At 37.3% G+C, this 19,339-nt stretch overlaps 1 protein-coding gene across 1 annotated transcript in view; it reads right to left on the minus strand.

Moving 5' to 3' along the window:
- Positions 1 to 19,339, minus strand: part of ERI3 (ERI1 exoribonuclease family member 3) — a 241,690-nt gene that overhangs the window by 196,006 nt on the left and 26,345 nt on the right. Inside the window, exon 3 of the mRNA XM_039323100.1 lies at positions 10,055 to 10,171. Within this exon, the coding sequence (XP_039179034.1) occupies positions 10,055 to 10,171 (117 nt within the window). The remainder of the gene's footprint in view (positions 1 to 10,054; positions 10,172 to 19,339) is intronic.

A 19,339-nucleotide genomic window follows, 5' to 3' on the forward strand; every position in this document is an offset into this window, starting at 1 on the left:
TACCTGTATATGTATTTTACATGGTAAGTTTAAATAATTCACTATATTTTCCAGTTCTGTTTGAGCCACTTTGCCATCATTTGGCATCTCTACATCCTTAGGTAAAGCCTACTTTTCTTCAACTTATTGTGATGTCAAACATATTGCATTCTATATGTCAGCCTGAATTTGGAAGATCCATAAAAAAATTTACATATTAATTTTGGGGCACTCTTTCAAAATTATAGTCATACTAATATTCTGGGCATCAATTCCAACATATCATTTTGCCATACAACCATGTCTGGACAATATTGCTGCAACCACTTTTTAGGTAGGCAAGAGATTTGTATTTCTCCTTGTATAATCTATATTTGCTGTTTCCTGTTTTTTAAAATGTTGGTTTATGGCACTTGCTGCTAGTGCTTGTTTCTATGCTATAAATGTTCGTTCTTATGTTTCCTTCTTGATGGATCTAATCTGAAGTCATTACCAAGTTTATTACTACATTCTTTTTGATATTGACTATGCAGGTTTACCTTTCCAATTTTTCATTCACTGTTATAAACAATCAGTTCTGTATGTTCCCTCTGATTTGATCACATTCAAGAGTTTCCTTGCAGACCTTAATATTTGCTTGCTTTTTTATAATTATTTAGATCTCTGATTTCATCTTCCACTATCTGGTTCACATACAATTAAAAACTACCAATTTTCCTTGGTAAACACAATCTATGTTTGCTTATTGGGTGAAGTGATGCATTGTCAGAAGTTAGAGTCTTGTGATCTAAAGTATCTAGTTCAGTTTTTGTCCAGTCAACAACAATTTTTGTGTAGTATATTAGAGAGGACAACCTAAGTATTAATAGATTTGATAATTACATCAATTCAGCTTCAATACTTTATCAGATATTCCAAGTTTAATTTTCACTTGAGCATACAAAATAGTGTTTGTTTCTAAAACACCAAAATATTCACAAAGACATTTTATTTGCCCCACTATCTGGATAAAAGTTAAACAAATAATTGTAAAAATAGCAAGTTAGTAAAACACCAGGATTGAATGGGTTGCCTGTAGAATAAAACATTTATAGATCTTCTGGTGCCAAAAGTGTATGATGGGATACTTGATAAGGGAATATTAGGCATGAAATAGAGGTATTTAATTAGACTTTATTACAATTATGCCAAAATCAGGTAAAGATTATACCAATGTGCTAATTATCATCCAATCTCACCTATTAATGTTGATAGAAAGATATTAACAGCAGTGCTAGCAAACAGATTACAGCAAATGTTACTGGTTGTTATTAAAAATGATCAAGGGGCAAACAATATTAGTTTGGTTATAGCCTTAATAGATTTGAATAAAAATGAAGACCAATTTATAAACTTAGTGTTAGATGCTGAAAAAGCTTTCAACAAAATATATAGTCAGTACATGTTTGCTTACTAAATAGGTTCAGATTTCATATGAAATTCATAAAATGTATCAAGATATTATTCCAGTTTCCGCCATCTTCTAAAGCTAAGGTCAAGGATAAATTTTCTGCTATTTTCCTATTATTTGGAGCAGCGGTTCTCAACCTGTGGGTCGCGACACCATTTGGGGTCGAACGACCATTTCACGGGGGTTGCCAAACAAGGCTGTCCGCCATTTTCCCCCCTTTTCTTTAGCTGTGCTACTCTATTCTATTGGCTTTCGAAAGCCAATAGAATCTATTGGCTTTCGAAAGCCAATAGAATCTATTGGCTTTCGAAAGCCAATAGAATAGACTCTCTTGAATAGAGTCTAATTCTATTGGCTTTCAAAAGCCAATAGGAATTGTCCAGGCTGTCTCTGCCTTGCTGAGCCCGCCAAAAGCCCCAGTCTGCAATCGGTGCTGCAAGGAAAGCTTCCCTCCCTGCTGAGCAACTACTAAAAGTAAGTAAAAGAGGGCCAGGGGTGGGAGGTGGGAGGCTGGCGAGTGCAGGGAGGGTTGTTGGTGCACGTGGGGCCCGGCAGGTGACTTACCTGCCTGGGCTGGGCCAGCTGGTGGCCCAGCTGGTGGTCGCCCTGCGCGTCACTGCCCCTTGCCAGCTAGGCCTCGGCCGGTGCGGGGGGCGGCACCACGCATGCGCGGCGCTCCTGGGCAGGGAAAGTCCTCGACTTACGACCGGTTGGGTAGTCCTCGACTTACGACCGGTTGGGGGGTCACGGCATTAAAAAGGTTGAGAACCACTGATTTAGAGGAACCAGACAAGATTTTTTCTTTCAGCTTTGCTTTTTGATATTTGTTTGAAGCCATGGACTCAGTTATTAAACAATGAAGGCAGATTTACAGAATAGTATATAATTTAGTTGAACATAAACTGACTTTATTTGCATATGATATTTTTCTGTTATTTCTAAACTTTACACTACTACTCCAGGGTTGATGCAAATGATAGATGCCTTTAGTAAAATAGAAAAATATTGTATTAACTGGTCCAAATCAGAACTGATGCCATTAAGTGAAAATTTGGTTCCCATCTTTTTAAAGTATATCAATTCTATATTTGCACCAAATTCATTAAATATTTAGGTATGTGCATACCAAAATATATAATCCAGTTAGTAACATGCAATATAAATAAAATATATAAAGAGGTTTCTTCAGTTATAGATAGATGGGAGTCATTAAACCTCACCCTTTGGAGAAAGGTGAATACTCTCAAAATGAATATTATTCCTAGAATAATGTATATTCTGAGAGGAATTTCTCTTGAAATGTCTGGAAAATATTTTCAGAAAATAAAACTTTTTGTTTAGAAAATTTTTATAAGATTCTTTGGTTCCAGTAATGTCTTTATAGAAAATGCAATTATCAGTTAATGAGGAAAGATTCAGTTTTCTGAATCTGGAGCTATAACGTCAAATTTATCAACTGTAAAGTACTAAATGCTGGAAGCCAACAACTGTTAATTTTCCAGCTTGGGAAACTCTGGGGCACACTCTTTCCCATTCTGAACTGACTTTATAGGGAAATCCAACATTAAAGGTTGGGGAAAAGATGATGATATGGAAAATTGAATGAAAGTGGGAATACTGACAGAGGAGGAAGATGAATTTTTAACATATGCTGTGCTAAGAGATGAATTATCATCTATTAGATGCAACTCAGTGGCAATATTTACAGCTACAATATCTGTTAACAACATAGTTTGGAGAAGGAGCACTTTCAGCTTCTGAGACACCCAAGATACTAGAACTGGTTAAATCTTTTAAAACTAAACAAACAATTATTTTCTATATCAATAAATCAATTTGATATGCAGATGGTAAAAGATAACTGGAATAAAGAATTAGAGGTGCCTATATTGCATAGACAATGGGAGAGTATCTTAACTTCTAAACCTAGAGTGTCAATGGACCTTAACCTATAATATAAAACAAAAAATAATATTTAAATTTTATTAGATTCCATTACATTTGTATAAAAAAGGATTGTCTGGGACAACATTTTGTGAAGATATAATACAAACATAATACTCCTTTAAAATATGTTTTTACAATGTTCTATACTTACTGAGTTTTTGGAGAAAATAGTGGACTATATAAATGTGACTATGTTACAAAAGCTAAAATTTTCAGAGGATAATATTCTCCTGAATTACATATCTAGTGTATGGAAATTGACAATTGGACGTAAATGGATTGTCCATGCCTTTATTATAATTAAAAGACTGATGTTGCAGCCTTAGAAAGATAAATGTATGGCTCCATTTACTTTATGGCTTGAGGATCAGATTACACTTGTTACCTATGAACAGATTGCCTATAGACGTAGACTTTATATGGATAAATATAAGGAAGTATGGGACTGATTTATACAAAGTACACTAAATTAAAAACAGCATGATGGTCATATATGTAGGTCTGATTTGACACTCAGACAAATCACCCATCAACAGGCACATAGAGGTAAGCAACATCTAATACCATTCAAATGGGACAATCAAAACAGCAAAAAGAAAACAAAAAGACCAAAACACTTGCTCACCAGCAATCAACACCCAGATGAGCAGAGATTAACACCAAGATTAACATCAGAACAATGATCAAAGAGCAAACAATATCCCAATCAAGGAACTATCAACTCAGACAAATAAGCTCAGAGTAATATAACAACCCAGTCAAGAAAGCACCAAGACCATGCCCACCAACACTGACAGGGCAAGCCACTGATATATAAAATGAAAGCAAACCTAATGTTAAGCACACGAAATCAGGAGTCGAGACAGTTCAAATGAATATAGGTCTACTGTATGTTGATGCTCTCTACAAGAATATGAACTACTAAAAGTCAAAGCAAATTGGCAGTAGATAAGAGTGAAAGGAATTCAAGGTGGGCTGAACTTAATTTTTTTTTGTGAGCACAAAGTAACTTGAGACTGATGAGATGTTTGACCCCCTCCCTTGGGCTCAGCCTGGTCTTCTCCTACACCCTATTCCCTACTAGTACTGATGATGTTACCTAGTTTGGTAATGAAACATCTGCAAGAAATTAAACTCAGAGAGTAACAAGGAACTTGCAGATTAGCCCTGAGCTACAAATATTCTCTTCTATCAATCATATATGCATTAGAAACATATACACACAAGCACTTGAATAATGTTTGTAATAGATAATTATACATAGAATTGTAACTGTTTATTGTTCTAACATAGGGGTGAGCAAGTAATTTTCCCAAGGGTCATGTAAGAAACTGTGACTGTTGTAGAGGGCTGAACCAATAGGCTAAACTGCTCAGTATTAATTTCATCGCATTATAAAAAGCATTAAAATACATAGTTTTGATTAGTTGCTACTGGTAAGAATACATGTTACATCTTATTTACATTTGATTTCTAATTTCCAATAAGCCTCACATGGGCCAGACAGAGAGGCAGATGTGGCTGCGGGGCCGTAAAATGCCTAGGTATGTTCTAACAAGATATTTTACTTTGTATCTTATCTTTGTTGTATTTTTTCACTTATTTTAAGCACTTGCTACTTTTTTATAATATGTGTATTTTTATTTTTTGTTCCTTTTGCTTTCTGTTTTTTCTGTTACTACAGATAGTCACAACTGAGTCACAATTATAGTCACAATTGAGTTCAAAATTTCTGTTGCTAAGCGAGACTGTTGTTAAGTGGGTTTTGCTCCATTTTATGAGTTTTGCCACAGTTATGCAAATTATTGCAGTTATTAAGTGAATCATGCAGTTAATAAGCAAATCTGGCTTTCCCCCATTGACTTTGCTTGTCAGAAGTTGGCTGGGAAGGTTACATATGGTTATCACATGATCCTGGGGCAGTGCAACTATCATAAATACATGCTAGCTGTCAAGAACCTGAATTTTGATTAAATGGCATGGAGATGCTGTAACTGTCATAAGTGTGAAAATGGGCCATAATTTCCAGTGCCGCTGTAACTGTGAACAGTCACTAAATGAATGGTTGTACTATAGGACTAACTGTAGCTTAGAACCAATAAAAATGTTTTTTAAAAAAACATCCAGATATTTTGATTCCTTATTTCAATTCCATGTAAATATTAAGTTTTTTCTTCAAATTCTTCTTTATTATCATTTTTGTTTTCCATATTTTTACTACTACTACTAAACTTTATAATTTTCTTATTAATTACAAAATTGTCCATACTTGTTGTCCATACAACGAAAGGGTAGTGAGCCATATTCTTCCTGAAATTAAGTCAAGCATACAAAGTTTGGCTTTATACAATTTTGAGTATTTAAATAATTGTTTTATCAACCAATATTTATTTTGTGTACCTTTAAAAAATTTTTAATTCTCCTTTTGCTCTAAAAGGGTACAATGAATTTGAAATCAGGTATCCGTGTTACTTGCAATGATTTCTGATAATAACTTGAGTGCAATAGATAAATGATTGGAGAAAATTTTTTGTAGTATTATTCCTTTTATTGATTGATTGATTTTATTTTTGTCTTTTATGATTAGAAATATTCAGATATAGTGAGTGTATTGATCCTTGTTTGAGTAAAATGCTTTGCAAGATGAGAATGTAGAATGGATAGATGTTTGAGCCAAGATCTATGAACTTTCTTTTCCTGATGCACTCCAATTACTCATCCTTTAAGCTTGTTCTTTTGTAACTGCTATTATTACAATATTTTCCATTTGTTTAACTTTTGCTTCTTTTTCTATATCAGACATCCATTTCATTGTTTTATTCCAATTTTTCAAAAACTTTGCAATTTTTCTTGTTTTTAGTGGTTCAAATTGTCTGCTTTAAGTTTGACTCTTTGTGTCATCATAGACAAGGCTGCCATATCTGGACTGCAGGCAATCAAACAATGGCTACATAAAAATAGCAAATACAAAATTAATCTTTCCTACCATCTTTTGCAGTCAAAATGTGGAAGCACTAATGGACATGTTTATATTATCTATACCAGCGGTTCTCAATTTGTGGGTCACGACCCTTTTGGGGGTTGAACGACCCTTTCACAGGGGTCGCCTAAGACCATCGGAAAAGACATATTTCCAATGATCTTAGAACTGAGACATCGCTCTCTCTGTTGCAGCCTCACTCTCTTCCATCTTGTTTTCCTTCCCACCCCCCTCCCACGAGCTTGCGATACCCCTCAGGGCCTCACGTTGCCTCCTGGAAGATTCAGCTATTCGGCGGCCAGAAGTTGGAGCTGCTCAGCTGTTGGTCGGGACGCCCACGGAGCCAACACCCATGCTGCCAGGTAGAACAGCGCCGGGCACTGGTCTCCTTTGCCGCCCTGCACGTTGTCCTCAACCCCTCCTCTGCCCGTTCATGTCAAGCCCGCAGGGGGTTGAAAGGGAGAGAGGGAGGAAAGGAGGAAGGAACTCCTTCTCCTCTCCTAAGGTTCAAAGCATGATCACTTCCCAAGGGTGCCACAATCCCAATTCATGTGTTTCTACCGTACCTCCTCAGTGCTCCCAGGAACGAGGTGGGCGGAAGAAAGCTTGGCTAGGCTAAGCAAAGAAAAGCCATGAAGCCGTGAGTTCAGATCGCAGGCAGGCCAGGGAAGGGAGTGAAGAAGAGGAAGGGGATTGGAAGAGAGGAAACGCCAAGCTTGTACTCGCCTTTCCCAAGGACCTCCTGCACTACCTCACAGGAACACCTGGTTTCAGATTTACACCGCAAAAGTTTTTCTCGCAGAGGAGAGAGGAAAAACAATTACAGAACACTTGGGAATCCCTTGCAAGGCACCATGTATCTTGGTGCTTATTTCCTAACGCCTTCCCCCCATGTTTTCTGCTCCACCCCAAATCTGCCTCCCTTCCACTCTCCTTATACAGCCATCTATGCTCTTAATACAGCCCTCAGTCTGTCTCCCTTTCAACACCCCCTAAAATTCTTCCTTCAGGCAGGCTTCCAGAGTTTGGCTGGCAGGATGCAGGTAACGCCTCCACCCTGTCCTGCTGCCTTCCATGGCACGGCGCCGCTCCATGTCACGCACCTCTGTGCCTCAAGCCTCAATGGCACAGGACCGCTAGCATGGTCCCCAATGGCCGCTGACTCACTCCCCACCGCCGGTGACGATGCAAGCCCTGGCAACTGCTCCAGCCTAAGAAGCAGGCAGCTGGGAGGTTGCCGCAGCGCCGACCTCCTGTGCCCATCAGCTGGCGACCCCCAAACTTGTGCTTGTCAGCTGGGAGGTCTGGCAAGGGAGCTGGCTGGCGTGGAGGGTGATGGGGAGGCAGCGGCTCGGCTGGCAGGGTCCTGCCTGCCCACGAATGTCGGGCTCACCCGCCCCATCTGTAAAAGAAAAAGTCTTCCACCCAAGCATAACTTTTAAGGATTTTAAGGATCTTTGAGAGGGAGAGAGAAATAGAGAGAGGGAGAGAAAGAGGGAAAGAGAAATAGAGAGAGGGAGAGAGAGAGAGAGGGAGAGAGAGAAAGAGAGGGAGAAAGTGGGAGAGAGAAAGGGAGAAAGAGGAAGAAAGAAAGAGAGACAGGGAGGGAAAGAAAGGGAGAGAGGGAAAGAGAAAGGAAGAGAGAGAGAAAGAGGGGGGAGAGAGAAAAAAAGAGGGAGAGAGATTAAATTAGTAACATGGTTGTTCAGTGAATCTGGTTTCCCCACTAACTTTGCTTGCAAAGGTTGCAAAAGGTGATCACATGACCTTGGAATAATTTTACGGTTGGGGATCACCACAACATGAGGAACTGTATTAAAGGGTCGCGGCATTAGGAAGGTTGAGAACCACTGATCTATGTTATATTCTTGGAAATAGTATGGAAGGATTTGCTACCTTCCAGGATAGTTTTTTCAACTTTCTACTTTAGCAACATCCCTAATACTTTTTAATGATTTCCCATCCATATTTTCAGATTGGAAAATTAAGAAATTGATCATTGGTATGTGTTTAAATTTCGACAAGTGATTCCCACAATTTTTATATTTTATCCACGGTAACATGGATAATAGTGTAACATGGTTTTGAAATAAATAAACAATATTTTTTCAATTATTGTTTCATTCTTTTCAACCTATGCTACATTAAAAATATAGAAGATTAATAGCATATGTTCACATTTATGTTTCTCTTGTTCCATGCAAAGGCAGAAGTTCTTCTCACTTGGCTTTGAGAGCAGTTAAGAAAGCAAGTTTGACATTCTTCCAGATATGGAAACACTATAGGGAAAAGATACTATGCTTTCCTGCTCCCTCTATTGGCATTGGATTTTTAGTCTTATGAGTGATAAAAGAAGCACCCCTACAAAATCTTATAGTTCAAGTACACTCCAGCAAAATACATTGCTTACTCCTGCAGGGGAAGAAGCTATATTTTTTCAAATAACTGAAGAAAGTTAGACAATAGAGTACAATTGGTAAATTTGCCATAGCAGTTATACTAATGGAAAAAGAAAAGACAGGGAAGAGCAGAGAACCAAGCAATACCCAAGACAATGCCAACAAAATGGATTTTCCTATGGTGTTTATCTAATATACCCTCGTATTTCTAATCCATGACAGTTTCCTGATTACAATAAGCGCTTGTCTCTGGCATGCCATCAGATAATCACACCTGGTCTTTCTGGGAGAACAAAGAGATCTATAAAGCTGACTTCTATAACTAGAAGTACAGAGACAAAACCTTTTCCTAGCATTTAGTGATACCAATCCTGTTGAAGAAACATATGCAGAGAAAGGGAGGTTACTGTAAACAGCTGTTTACCCAGGAAACCGAAATCTTACAAGAACAGGAAGAAAATATGTACAAAAAAGAAGAAAACAAAATATTGTGTTTTTACTTTAGAACTAAACTAATTGTATTATACAGGCAGTCCTTGACTTTCAACCATTTGTTTAGTGACCATTCAAAGTTACAACGGTACTGGAAAAACTGACTTATGACCATTTTTCACACTTTCAACTGTTGCAGCATCCCCATGGTCACAGATCCTTGGCAACTGGTTCATATTTATGATGGTTGCACTGTCCTGAAGTTATGTGATCCCCTTTTTTGATCTCCTGACAAATTCAATGGGGAAGCCAGATACGATGGTTTCATCTTTCACATATACAGCTTCCATAACAAATGCAGGTTGTCTCGATTTCTATTCTTTCGTCCCTCCTTTACAATATGATTTTGGGGTATGAGATATATATGTTCTCCCTTATCAAATTATTCACAGACGATCGTAAAAAAAACGACACATCTATTGCTTCAATATTGCCTTGTTCACAGGAAGTAAGCAGCATCAGGAAAATAACTGAAAAAGTGGGAATAATATGTTGAATGCAGATATTGGGGCATGGTAACTTGAATTTGATTGTGTAACATATAATTTCAATCTTGCAGAGACTGCAAGTTCAGTCTTGTAATTCCTTAGTTTAAACTTTGTTAAAATCATTGTTGTTTAAACCACTGAAAATATACTGGAGTCTAGATACCCAGTTACATATTTTTACTATAATCAAAACAATGAAGACGTTTAGAGACGTAACCATTTTTTATGAGCAGACAGAAGAACTGCCTGCATTTCAGATCCTCCTAAAGAAATTGCAAGGCAACAAACATTAAGTTCTCAGAAGAAGAAACAGTTTTACCTCAGTGCAGAAAGGTGTGAGCTGAGGATGGACCACTGGCTGCACATACATGTGGAAAGTGGATTCAATTTCCATTGTCCTGCCATTCAGCTTCAGGATGGGGAATTCAATTATCTCCTACAAAAAAAAAATACAACAGATTAGCCTAAGTTAAATAAACAGCTAGGCAAAACATTAACAAGTTAAACCACAATTCATGAATCCCTATATAATATGGGATACCATCAAAGATAAGTAGTAGCTTGGATTCTAAAAATTCACTTAATAAACAGAATGTTTTGCCTTCTTTATACCATGAGACATTTTAGTACTTCTTTTAAAAAAACCTCATATGATACATTCAGTGGAGTTAAAGACTACAATTGGAAAGATATACAGTAATAGTGATACCACATATAAATTAAACTGCTTTTCTATAGCGATTCACTGAATGATTCTGAGCCATAATATATAATTTTAAGAATCTCATACTGTATTCAACTATGTTAATTCACCAGCAGAAGAGATATGAGGTAAAAGAGAGGATACTGGAGAGACCTAGAGAGGAAGAAAATAAAACTCTTATACAACCTCACTCAATATTCATCCTATGAAGATGGACAAGTATCAATTCTAAGATGAACAAATTTAAGAAGGTATCAAAATCATCCACCAGTCAAAAGTATATATTTCTATCATAACATTCATTCTTATTAAGTCTCTGTTCTCTGGTTTGCAAAGGTACCAAAATATTGCTGCAGTATATGCAGATATAAAAAAAAATAAGCATGCAAATGAAAGTTGTATTAATTGTAGCAATTAAACTTACTGTAATTATTAATTTATCTAGCATCATCCATTATATAAAACTGTAGACATTTGAGAGGTCCCACCTCTTACAAACTAATACAGCATTTCTTAAACTTTTCTCTCTTAGGACCCTTCCCACATTTAAAAATTACAGAAGATCTCAATATAACTTTTGCTTGCATAGATAATATTTATCAATATGTACAAATAGTCCTTATTTAAAAAACACCATTTGAATCAATAACTTGGTTGCTAAACAGAAAATCACACTATCACAAGAGATTACAACCTTACTTCTCCTTCAATCATTAAGTAAAGGCCATAGTCGCTAAGTGAAACATCTTGTGACCGGGACTTATGATTTTACTTCTCTATTACTCTCTTGCTGCAAGATAATTATGAAACATGCAAATTGCAATTATGTCACCACACGACATTGCAACGACTGCAAAAGCAAGGATGACTTTTTTTTACACCATCAAAACTTCAAAAGATCACTAAATGAGACAATTGATAAGCAACGATTACCTTATTAAAAATTAAAATTGATACATTCACTGCCACTTTGTTTCTCAGAATTCTTCCATAGGATTTTAATGCTCTTATTTTTTAACATAGAATGAAAAATACTTTTGATTTTGTGGACTTCCAAAAGGGTCTTGGGGACCCCCCAGGTGTCCTCAGATCACACTCTGAGAAACACTGAACTAAGAAAGATGAAGAGGAGAAACATGCACATATTTAAAACTTAAAACATGCTGATATCATGTCCACTCTGCAACTCTTGAAAAGAAACTCAGAATAAATTTGAGTGTAATATTCTTTGTACCATTCTTTTTGGGGGATAAAATTACCCTGATACAGGAAAAAAGAAATATCAAAAGTTCAAGTAGTTGAATCATCAAAAATATTTTAAAAAATTATATAGGCTTGTTAGAATTAGTTTAAACAAATCTACTTATGATGGATCTGGCTACTATTAAAATATACACATGAAATTAGAGTGGAAAAAAACACCCAAGGAATAAAAACAAAATCCTTTGTCTCTTTCTCCCCACTCCACCTCCTCCAGAGTTTAATGTAAGAGGAGTGACAATTTGTTTGGTGTCTTTAAAGGATAATTTGTCTGTGTTATTTAATAGAGAAACATGATGCTGGGGCTCTAGAGTGCAAATGAGCTTATTGAGTGATAGCCAAGCATCCGGCCTCTCAAATCACTTGTGGAGGGAAGAGAGAATAAAAAAAATTGCTTTTTAATATTCAAAAACAGTTTGCAAAATTTAATCAAAGCAGAGCAAAAGCTAACATTTTTACCACTTTGACATTTTTATTAGTGCTTTCATAAATTTTTAAACATGAATAGAATTAGTTTAAAAACAACAACAAAACTGCCTGAAAACATCTGGAAGAGGAGAAAAAATAAGCTTTAAAAAAGAAAGTCTGCCAAGCTACATTTGCATCTTAAGAATCCAAATCCTATACAGAAGAAAGGAATGGATTCATGTTTGGGGTTCTGACCATATACTGGTCTACAATATAAACCAGTGATGGCGAACCTTTTAGAGCTCGAGTGCCCAAACTGCAACCCAAAACCCACTTATTTATCGCCGGGTGCCAGGTGGATGTGGCCCACTGGATGGGCGTGGCTGTGGTGGCCATAGCAGATTGGGTGGGTGTGGCCAATGTGGGTGTGATCATCTCGATGTTGCTCATGGGGAGGGACGTCTGAGGGGGCCGGGCAGAGTTGGGGGAGATCCAGGGGGTCTCTGGCAGGTGGGACGGTGGCCAGGAGGCTCATCCTGTGGGGTGAGGCGAGGCAAGGCGAGGCAGGGCGGGGTGCCATAGTTACAGGGCAAGGTGAGGCCGGGGCAGCTGCTGCCTGACACCACTGTCCCCTGCACACAGAAGCCAGCGGGCGCATGGGTGCTGGGATGCATCCAGTCATGTGGGACCTCGGCCAGTTAGCGGGCGGCTGGTTAAAGAGGGACGGTTGCCATCTCCGGGGCATAGCGTTCGTGCCCACAGAGAGGGCTCTGAGTGCCGCCTCTGGCACAAGTGCCATAGGTTCGCTACCACTGATATAGACCACTACTATACAACAAATAGGTCCAGACACCATCCTTTTTTAAAATCATAGTTTATTGTCTACAGCCAGGTTCACATAAAACTAAATTATAATGGCTGAATTCACACTAAGGACTACATTATGAACAAACCACACGCAACTTATTGTGTTATGTTCTTTAGCTATAAGTTGACCATTGAAACTATATGGGATGGATGGTCTCACTATCAGATAAATTCACAGTAGGTTGAATAACCATACCTAATTCATGAAGCTTAACATATCTATGTCTATATACAGTAAGGCATGAAGTGGGATACATCAGAGTTTTGTCCTGAATCCAAAGTTCTTTAACACTTTTATAAATGATTCCAACAAGAGGATAAAGAGATGGTCAGCAAATTTGCAGGCAACACAAAGCAGCAAACTGGTTCCAAGTTCAAAAGGATGTTGATATACTTGAACATTATTATGTCTTCTTCAATATAAGATGAGAAATATAGGGTTCAGCACTTAGGGAGAAAAAAAATAGGTGGACAAGTCCAAGGCAGTCATTTCCTGGCTCATCAGTAGTACTTGTAAAAAGAATCTGGGTATTTTTGTGGATTACGCATGACTCAGCAGTGTACTACAGCTGCCAAAAGAACCAATTCTGCTTGGAGCAACATCAACAGAATCCCTAAAAAGGAAAAGAGATTTTGATAGAAATAAAATATTGTTTGGGAAGTAGGAAAAAAGGCTAAATAAGAAGCCTCCAGTAAAGTGAACAGAATTAAGAATAAACATGATGAAAATATTTTAGATAAAACTAACGAATGTGGGAAAGAATATCTTGGACATTTATAGGGGAACACTAGTGATATGTCAGAGTGAAATTGAAATAAACATTGAACAGTAAATCTTAGTGCCCAAGGAAAACCACTGACAAAAGGAAAGGTATAAATGCGCTAATTATGTTTTAAAATGCTATTGTTTCATTCTATATGGGGAAACTTTTAAAACTACGAAATGTATTAAATCTGCCTGGGGAGATACTTGGTGGAATTCTAACAGAAAGGGTACAAGAACTGACAATGAATAAAATTTGGGAACTGCAGAGTTGTTTTATGCCAGGCAGGTGCAGTTTGGGCCAATTCTTTTGTTTTTCAGAACAACATTAGAAATGTATGATTACAATAAAAAATTTTTACTGTATACTGCTTAAATTAGAGCAAATGTATAATAAATTCAATAGATATAAATTGTAGGAATATGAAAGCGAAGGTCACGTATTAAATATTATGCAGGTGGTGGGAAGACTACCTTGATTTAAGAACTTCCATTTACTAATCTTCAACTGTAATGGGCAAAATTCCATTCAGATATGTTTATTATCTGAAATAGTCTAGATCGGTGGTTCTCAACCTGTGGGTCGGGACTCCATTTGGGGTCGAACGACCATTTCACGGGGGTCGCCAAACAACTAGTCCGCCATTTTTTTCCCCTTTTCCTTAGCTGTGCTACTCCCTTTTATTCTATTGGCTTTTGAAAGCCAGTAGAATAAACTCTCTTGAATAGAGTCTAATTCTATTGGCTTTCAAAAGCCAATAGGAATTGTTCAGGCTGTCTCTGCCCTGCTGAGCCCGCCAAGAGTCCCATTCTGCAAACGGTGCTGCACCAGTTGAGTAGTCCTCAATTTACGACCGGTTGAGTAGTCCTCGACTTACGACCAGTTGGGGTCGCGGCATTAAAAGGGTTGAGAACCAGTGGTCTAGATGATTCATTAAAAAATTCCATCAATGTATTTCTTTACATACCATTCAAATTTACAGTAGCTAAGAAGTTAGATGGCATTATGGAAGCTCAGGTTCTAGTTCACTCTTCACCACAGATATTCACTGGGTAATGCGGACCACTCACACTTTATCTATCCTATCTATTTCATGGGAGAATGAAATGCTATATATGCTAGTGTGACTTCCATATCAAAAGGCAGGAGATAAATAAGTGAATACATGTATATCAACGGCATCAGTTTCATATAAAATTACCTAAATTGAAACAAATGACATAAATTCAGGTTTGAGACATTCAGGGGTAACAAATACCCCTTCCCCCACAAATCAAGATTTTATTGTTCAATGATTACATTCTATGCTATCATATAGATCAGGGGTGAGGAACGATGGCCCTTTTACAACCTGCTGGCTCAGGAATTCTGGGAGTCAAAGTCCAGAGATCGTAAACGGGTCATTGTTCCCCACACCTGATATAGATAAAATGAATGAGGACTGAATCACAAAACAAATACAGATTGTCCTCGATTTATGATTACAGTTGAGCCCAAAAATTCTGTTGCTAAGCAAGACAGTTTCTAAGTGAGTTTTTCCCCAACTTCCCACAGTTGTTAAGTGAATCACTGCAGCTGTTAAGTTAGTAACAAAACCGTAAAGCAAATCAGGACCCAGATTGTTGGGGGCAATATGCTGACTCTGTAAACTGCTTAGAGAGGGCTGTAAAGCACTGTGAAGCGGTATATAAGTCTAAGGGCTACTGCTATTGCTATCACATAACCATGGGGACGCTGCAATAGCCATAATTGTGAAAAACAGTCCTAAGTCACTTTTACCAGTGCTATGTAACTTTGAATGATCATTAAATAAACTGTTCTAAGTCAAGGACTTCCTGTATAAAGAAGAGTGGACTGATCAAGAGAAAGGAAAAGGCAGAAAATCATGGATGAATAGAGAGGATAAAATACTCAAACACGAATACTGAGAAGTTTTAAGAATAAAATATAAATTAATGACTGTGTATCCTATAAGGCTATATAGGTAATCCTCAAGTTACAACAGTTCACTTAGCAACCATTCAAAGTTAAACATAACCCCTCCCCCAAGTACTTATGACATAGTCCCGAAGTTACGAATGTTGCAGCACCATGGCAGTCGTTCACCCTTACGAAGAACCGCAGAGGCACTGCAATATTTGCTCTGTCTATCCCCCCTCCCCGCTGTGGCCTGTGGATATTCACCTTGCAAAGATCTATTGAGCCTTCAGTTTCTTGGCCTGTTTCAGTGCTTCAGGCCTTTGCGATTGCAGAGAATGGAGACCTAAAGTACCGCAAGATCACACAAAATCAGTAGCATGACATCTCGTGCTACTGATCTAGCGTTATCTCATGGTACTTTAGGTTTCTGTTCTCTGCAAATCGAATCCTGGACGACATCTGCAGCAGATGATTTTGCAAATGGAGTGAAGCACTGAAGGCTTCTGTCCGTTTGCAAAGTCTTTTGCCATCTTTGCAAAAAGCCTTTGCTGCCAAGAACAGAGGACAGGAAGGGCATGCGTTTCCGTTCTTGGCAGCAAAGACTTTTTGCCTATAGGGACGCAATCTCTTGTTCCTGCAGACCTAAGCAAGCCTTTGCTCAAGGAGAAAACATGGCTGAGAAGCTGGCAAGGAGATAGCTCCCTTGATCACATGATCCGGATGGAGGGCAGGGAGAAGCATGAGATATCTCACTGGGTTGGGGGAGGTCTTGGGTGGTTGGAAGCACTATGCCCCCCCCATGGCCTTCCCCACCTTGAGATACCTTGTGCATTTAACAACCTGCACATTTGATTAGTGAATGCATAAGCGAAAGCAGGGAGTGATCACTTTCAAGTTACGTGATTCATTCCTACGAATCCTATGGTTACGAATGTAATTGGCAGGCTCCATTACATTTGTAACTCGAGAATTACCTGTAATACAATGAGGATAGATGGATGGGATGGATGGATGGATGGGATGGATGGACTGAATTCAAAAGCAAACCAATCCAGATCACAAGACACTGGCATAATATGATCATATCAAGTAGTCCCTGTTAATTTTACTATCTTTTAAAAAAATCAGCTGCAGTTTTTGAATTGTTCACTTCTGAATACTTTTAAGTCAGTACACACAATTAACACATTTCTTATCAAAATTAAAAATGTAGCCATTAAGTTGAACATTACATCATATAATTATCAACATTACGACTAATTTACAGAAAAAGTATCCATTCAAGCGTTTAGCATTTATTATATGAATGAGAAGGCAAGACCCAAATTTCTCAAGGCCAAAATATCAGTTATGTCAATAGACAATAACTGCTTACCTTGAAGGTCACAAAGCATAGATCAGAGAATCCACTGAAACATGGGAAATACAGGAAAACAAAACAATAGATTTAAACTGCTATAGAGAGTTTTATATAAGAGAGAACTGCACTCTCCAATGAGATAAGGCAGTTGGCAATAAATATATTCTTATCTAGCTGTATTATGTTGTGCATATAAGAGAATTCAGGCTAGTTGAGCCTAGCAGGTTAGTAAAACTGTGAAAACCAGGGAACAGAGATTTATTGCTTAGTCCTGGTTTAGGATTCTACTGAATGTCTCTTTTTATTGACAGCTTTGCTACAAAATATTATTCATGATATTAACATCAAAAAATATTTTGTCCCTCATATGATGACATTTAGTAGTATTTGTAACATCTGAATGGGACATGTGATATAGCTCAAGGAGCAAGGGGGGGAGGGAAATTCTGTATGACATAGTCTTCAACAAACTTGTTATAAATCTATTGTCTGCAATCAGTTCTCATATAATATACATCAGATTATACAAAAGATTTACCAGTTTTGAAGTTTGTCTTTAAACTATTGCCAGCATACTTTCAATTCTTTCTCCTCCTTACCATATCAGCTGTGTCATAGTTGCCAAGCAGCTTTGCATTAGGAAAACAATTGAATCCATACAAGAAAACAAAGAATGAAGCATACAAAACACCCTCAAGAGGGCTAGAGTAAACTAGTAGATAAAACAAAGTAGTGAAATGAGAAATTCTGAGCATTTTATGACTGCTCAGATTATGAAAACTACAGGACTAAAAACATCCTCTCTTCTAAGAAATCCAATATCTTGGGGGGAAAGATCAAATGCTTTATTTTCTTCACCCCCATTATTTCTTGGCTTTCTTGTTCAGTTTTTCAAAACGAGAAGAAAAGGCCTTCCCAAAAGGTTGATGTCCCAGGACTCCCATGGGAACAGACTGGAAGACAACAACTTTTTTTTCCATCTCCAGCAATGTTTGCAACAAATATAAGCCCTATGAAATCAGAATTGTTGCTCACTAACAATGTTAACTAGCCTTGCAATGAAATGTAACCTACAACACTCTGTGGTATTTTCCATTTAAGCTTCCATTTGGAGAATAGGAGCATTTGGGCAGCCCGCCGTCCATCCAGCTAATAAAGACAAGTGTTGGGACCTTTAAAGCTGCCATTCATCTTATGCCTTTATTAAATTCAATTTTCTAAAACCCACGATACATCATGAAATTAGGAGCTGACATTCCTGCAGAAACAAAAATATCTATCAAACATAAAGAGGAAAAAAACATTCCATTACCCAGAATTTATGGCTTAAAGCCAATGCGTTCCCACTTTTTTACAAGCATATGGTTTGTTTTAGATATTCCAAATGTTATTACAGACCTACAATTTCATTAGAAGCTATTATAAAATGCTAAGCACTTACATACACAGCCAAACAAGTTGAATTTTGGAGCACATAGATGCAAACTGACAATCTACCCACTTTAAAATACTACAATAGATTTATACTGTCAATCAAATTGAAGAAATAGATGGAAGAGAGGACTTTCTAATAAGGGAGACAGCTTGAATGTCCACATGTAGACATTCTAATGAGGAAAATACGCAAGGGGAGGGTGTTGTGAAAATTCTAGTTAAAAACATTTGATGCAAATACAGCAATACAGCAAAAAAGAATTTGAGACAATTTAAATATTAAAATTATAGACATGAAAAGGTGAAAAGGTGAAAAATTATAGACATGAAAAGATTTTCTTCCCTACAATCCATCAACCCAAATTTCTGTTTTTTTAACAATTTTTTAAAAAATTTGCCCTTCAGTTCATTTCATGTTTTTGTCAGATAATCCATCAGAAAAATATTTATATGTTTTCTGCCCATAATATCAATTGTGAATAATATATTTTCTTGGATTAATTTAGCAAGTCACCCTTCTGCAATCCTTGACTTAAGGAACTTCATGTATTCTTCAACTATATATCCTAAAAAATAAATTCAGCACATTTTATTTTGCACAGAATTATCCTCTATACTAGTGTGCTGTTATATTGCTAGGGTACTTTTTGTTTCCTTCAAACATAATAAAGTAAGTTCACTACAAAATGAATAGAGGAAATTGATACAAAATAAAGAACCTTCTCTAAGATTATAGAAATAGATTTAGTGGTATATACCTAACTTAAAAAAGAAAACAATTAAAATTTTCTCTGCTGGCCTTGAAGAGCATTTGGAAACGAACTGGTGCAGAATGCAGTTGAATTAATAAATGGTATTGAATATGGCATCTGTAACACCATTACTACA

Source organism: Crotalus tigris, unplaced genomic scaffold (genome assembly GCF_016545835.1).
Source record: "Crotalus tigris isolate CLP2741 ecotype Arizona unplaced genomic scaffold, ASM1654583v1 scf7180000024167.7108832, whole genome shotgun sequence".
NCBI lineage: Eukaryota > Metazoa > Chordata > Lepidosauria > Squamata > Viperidae > Crotalus > Crotalus tigris.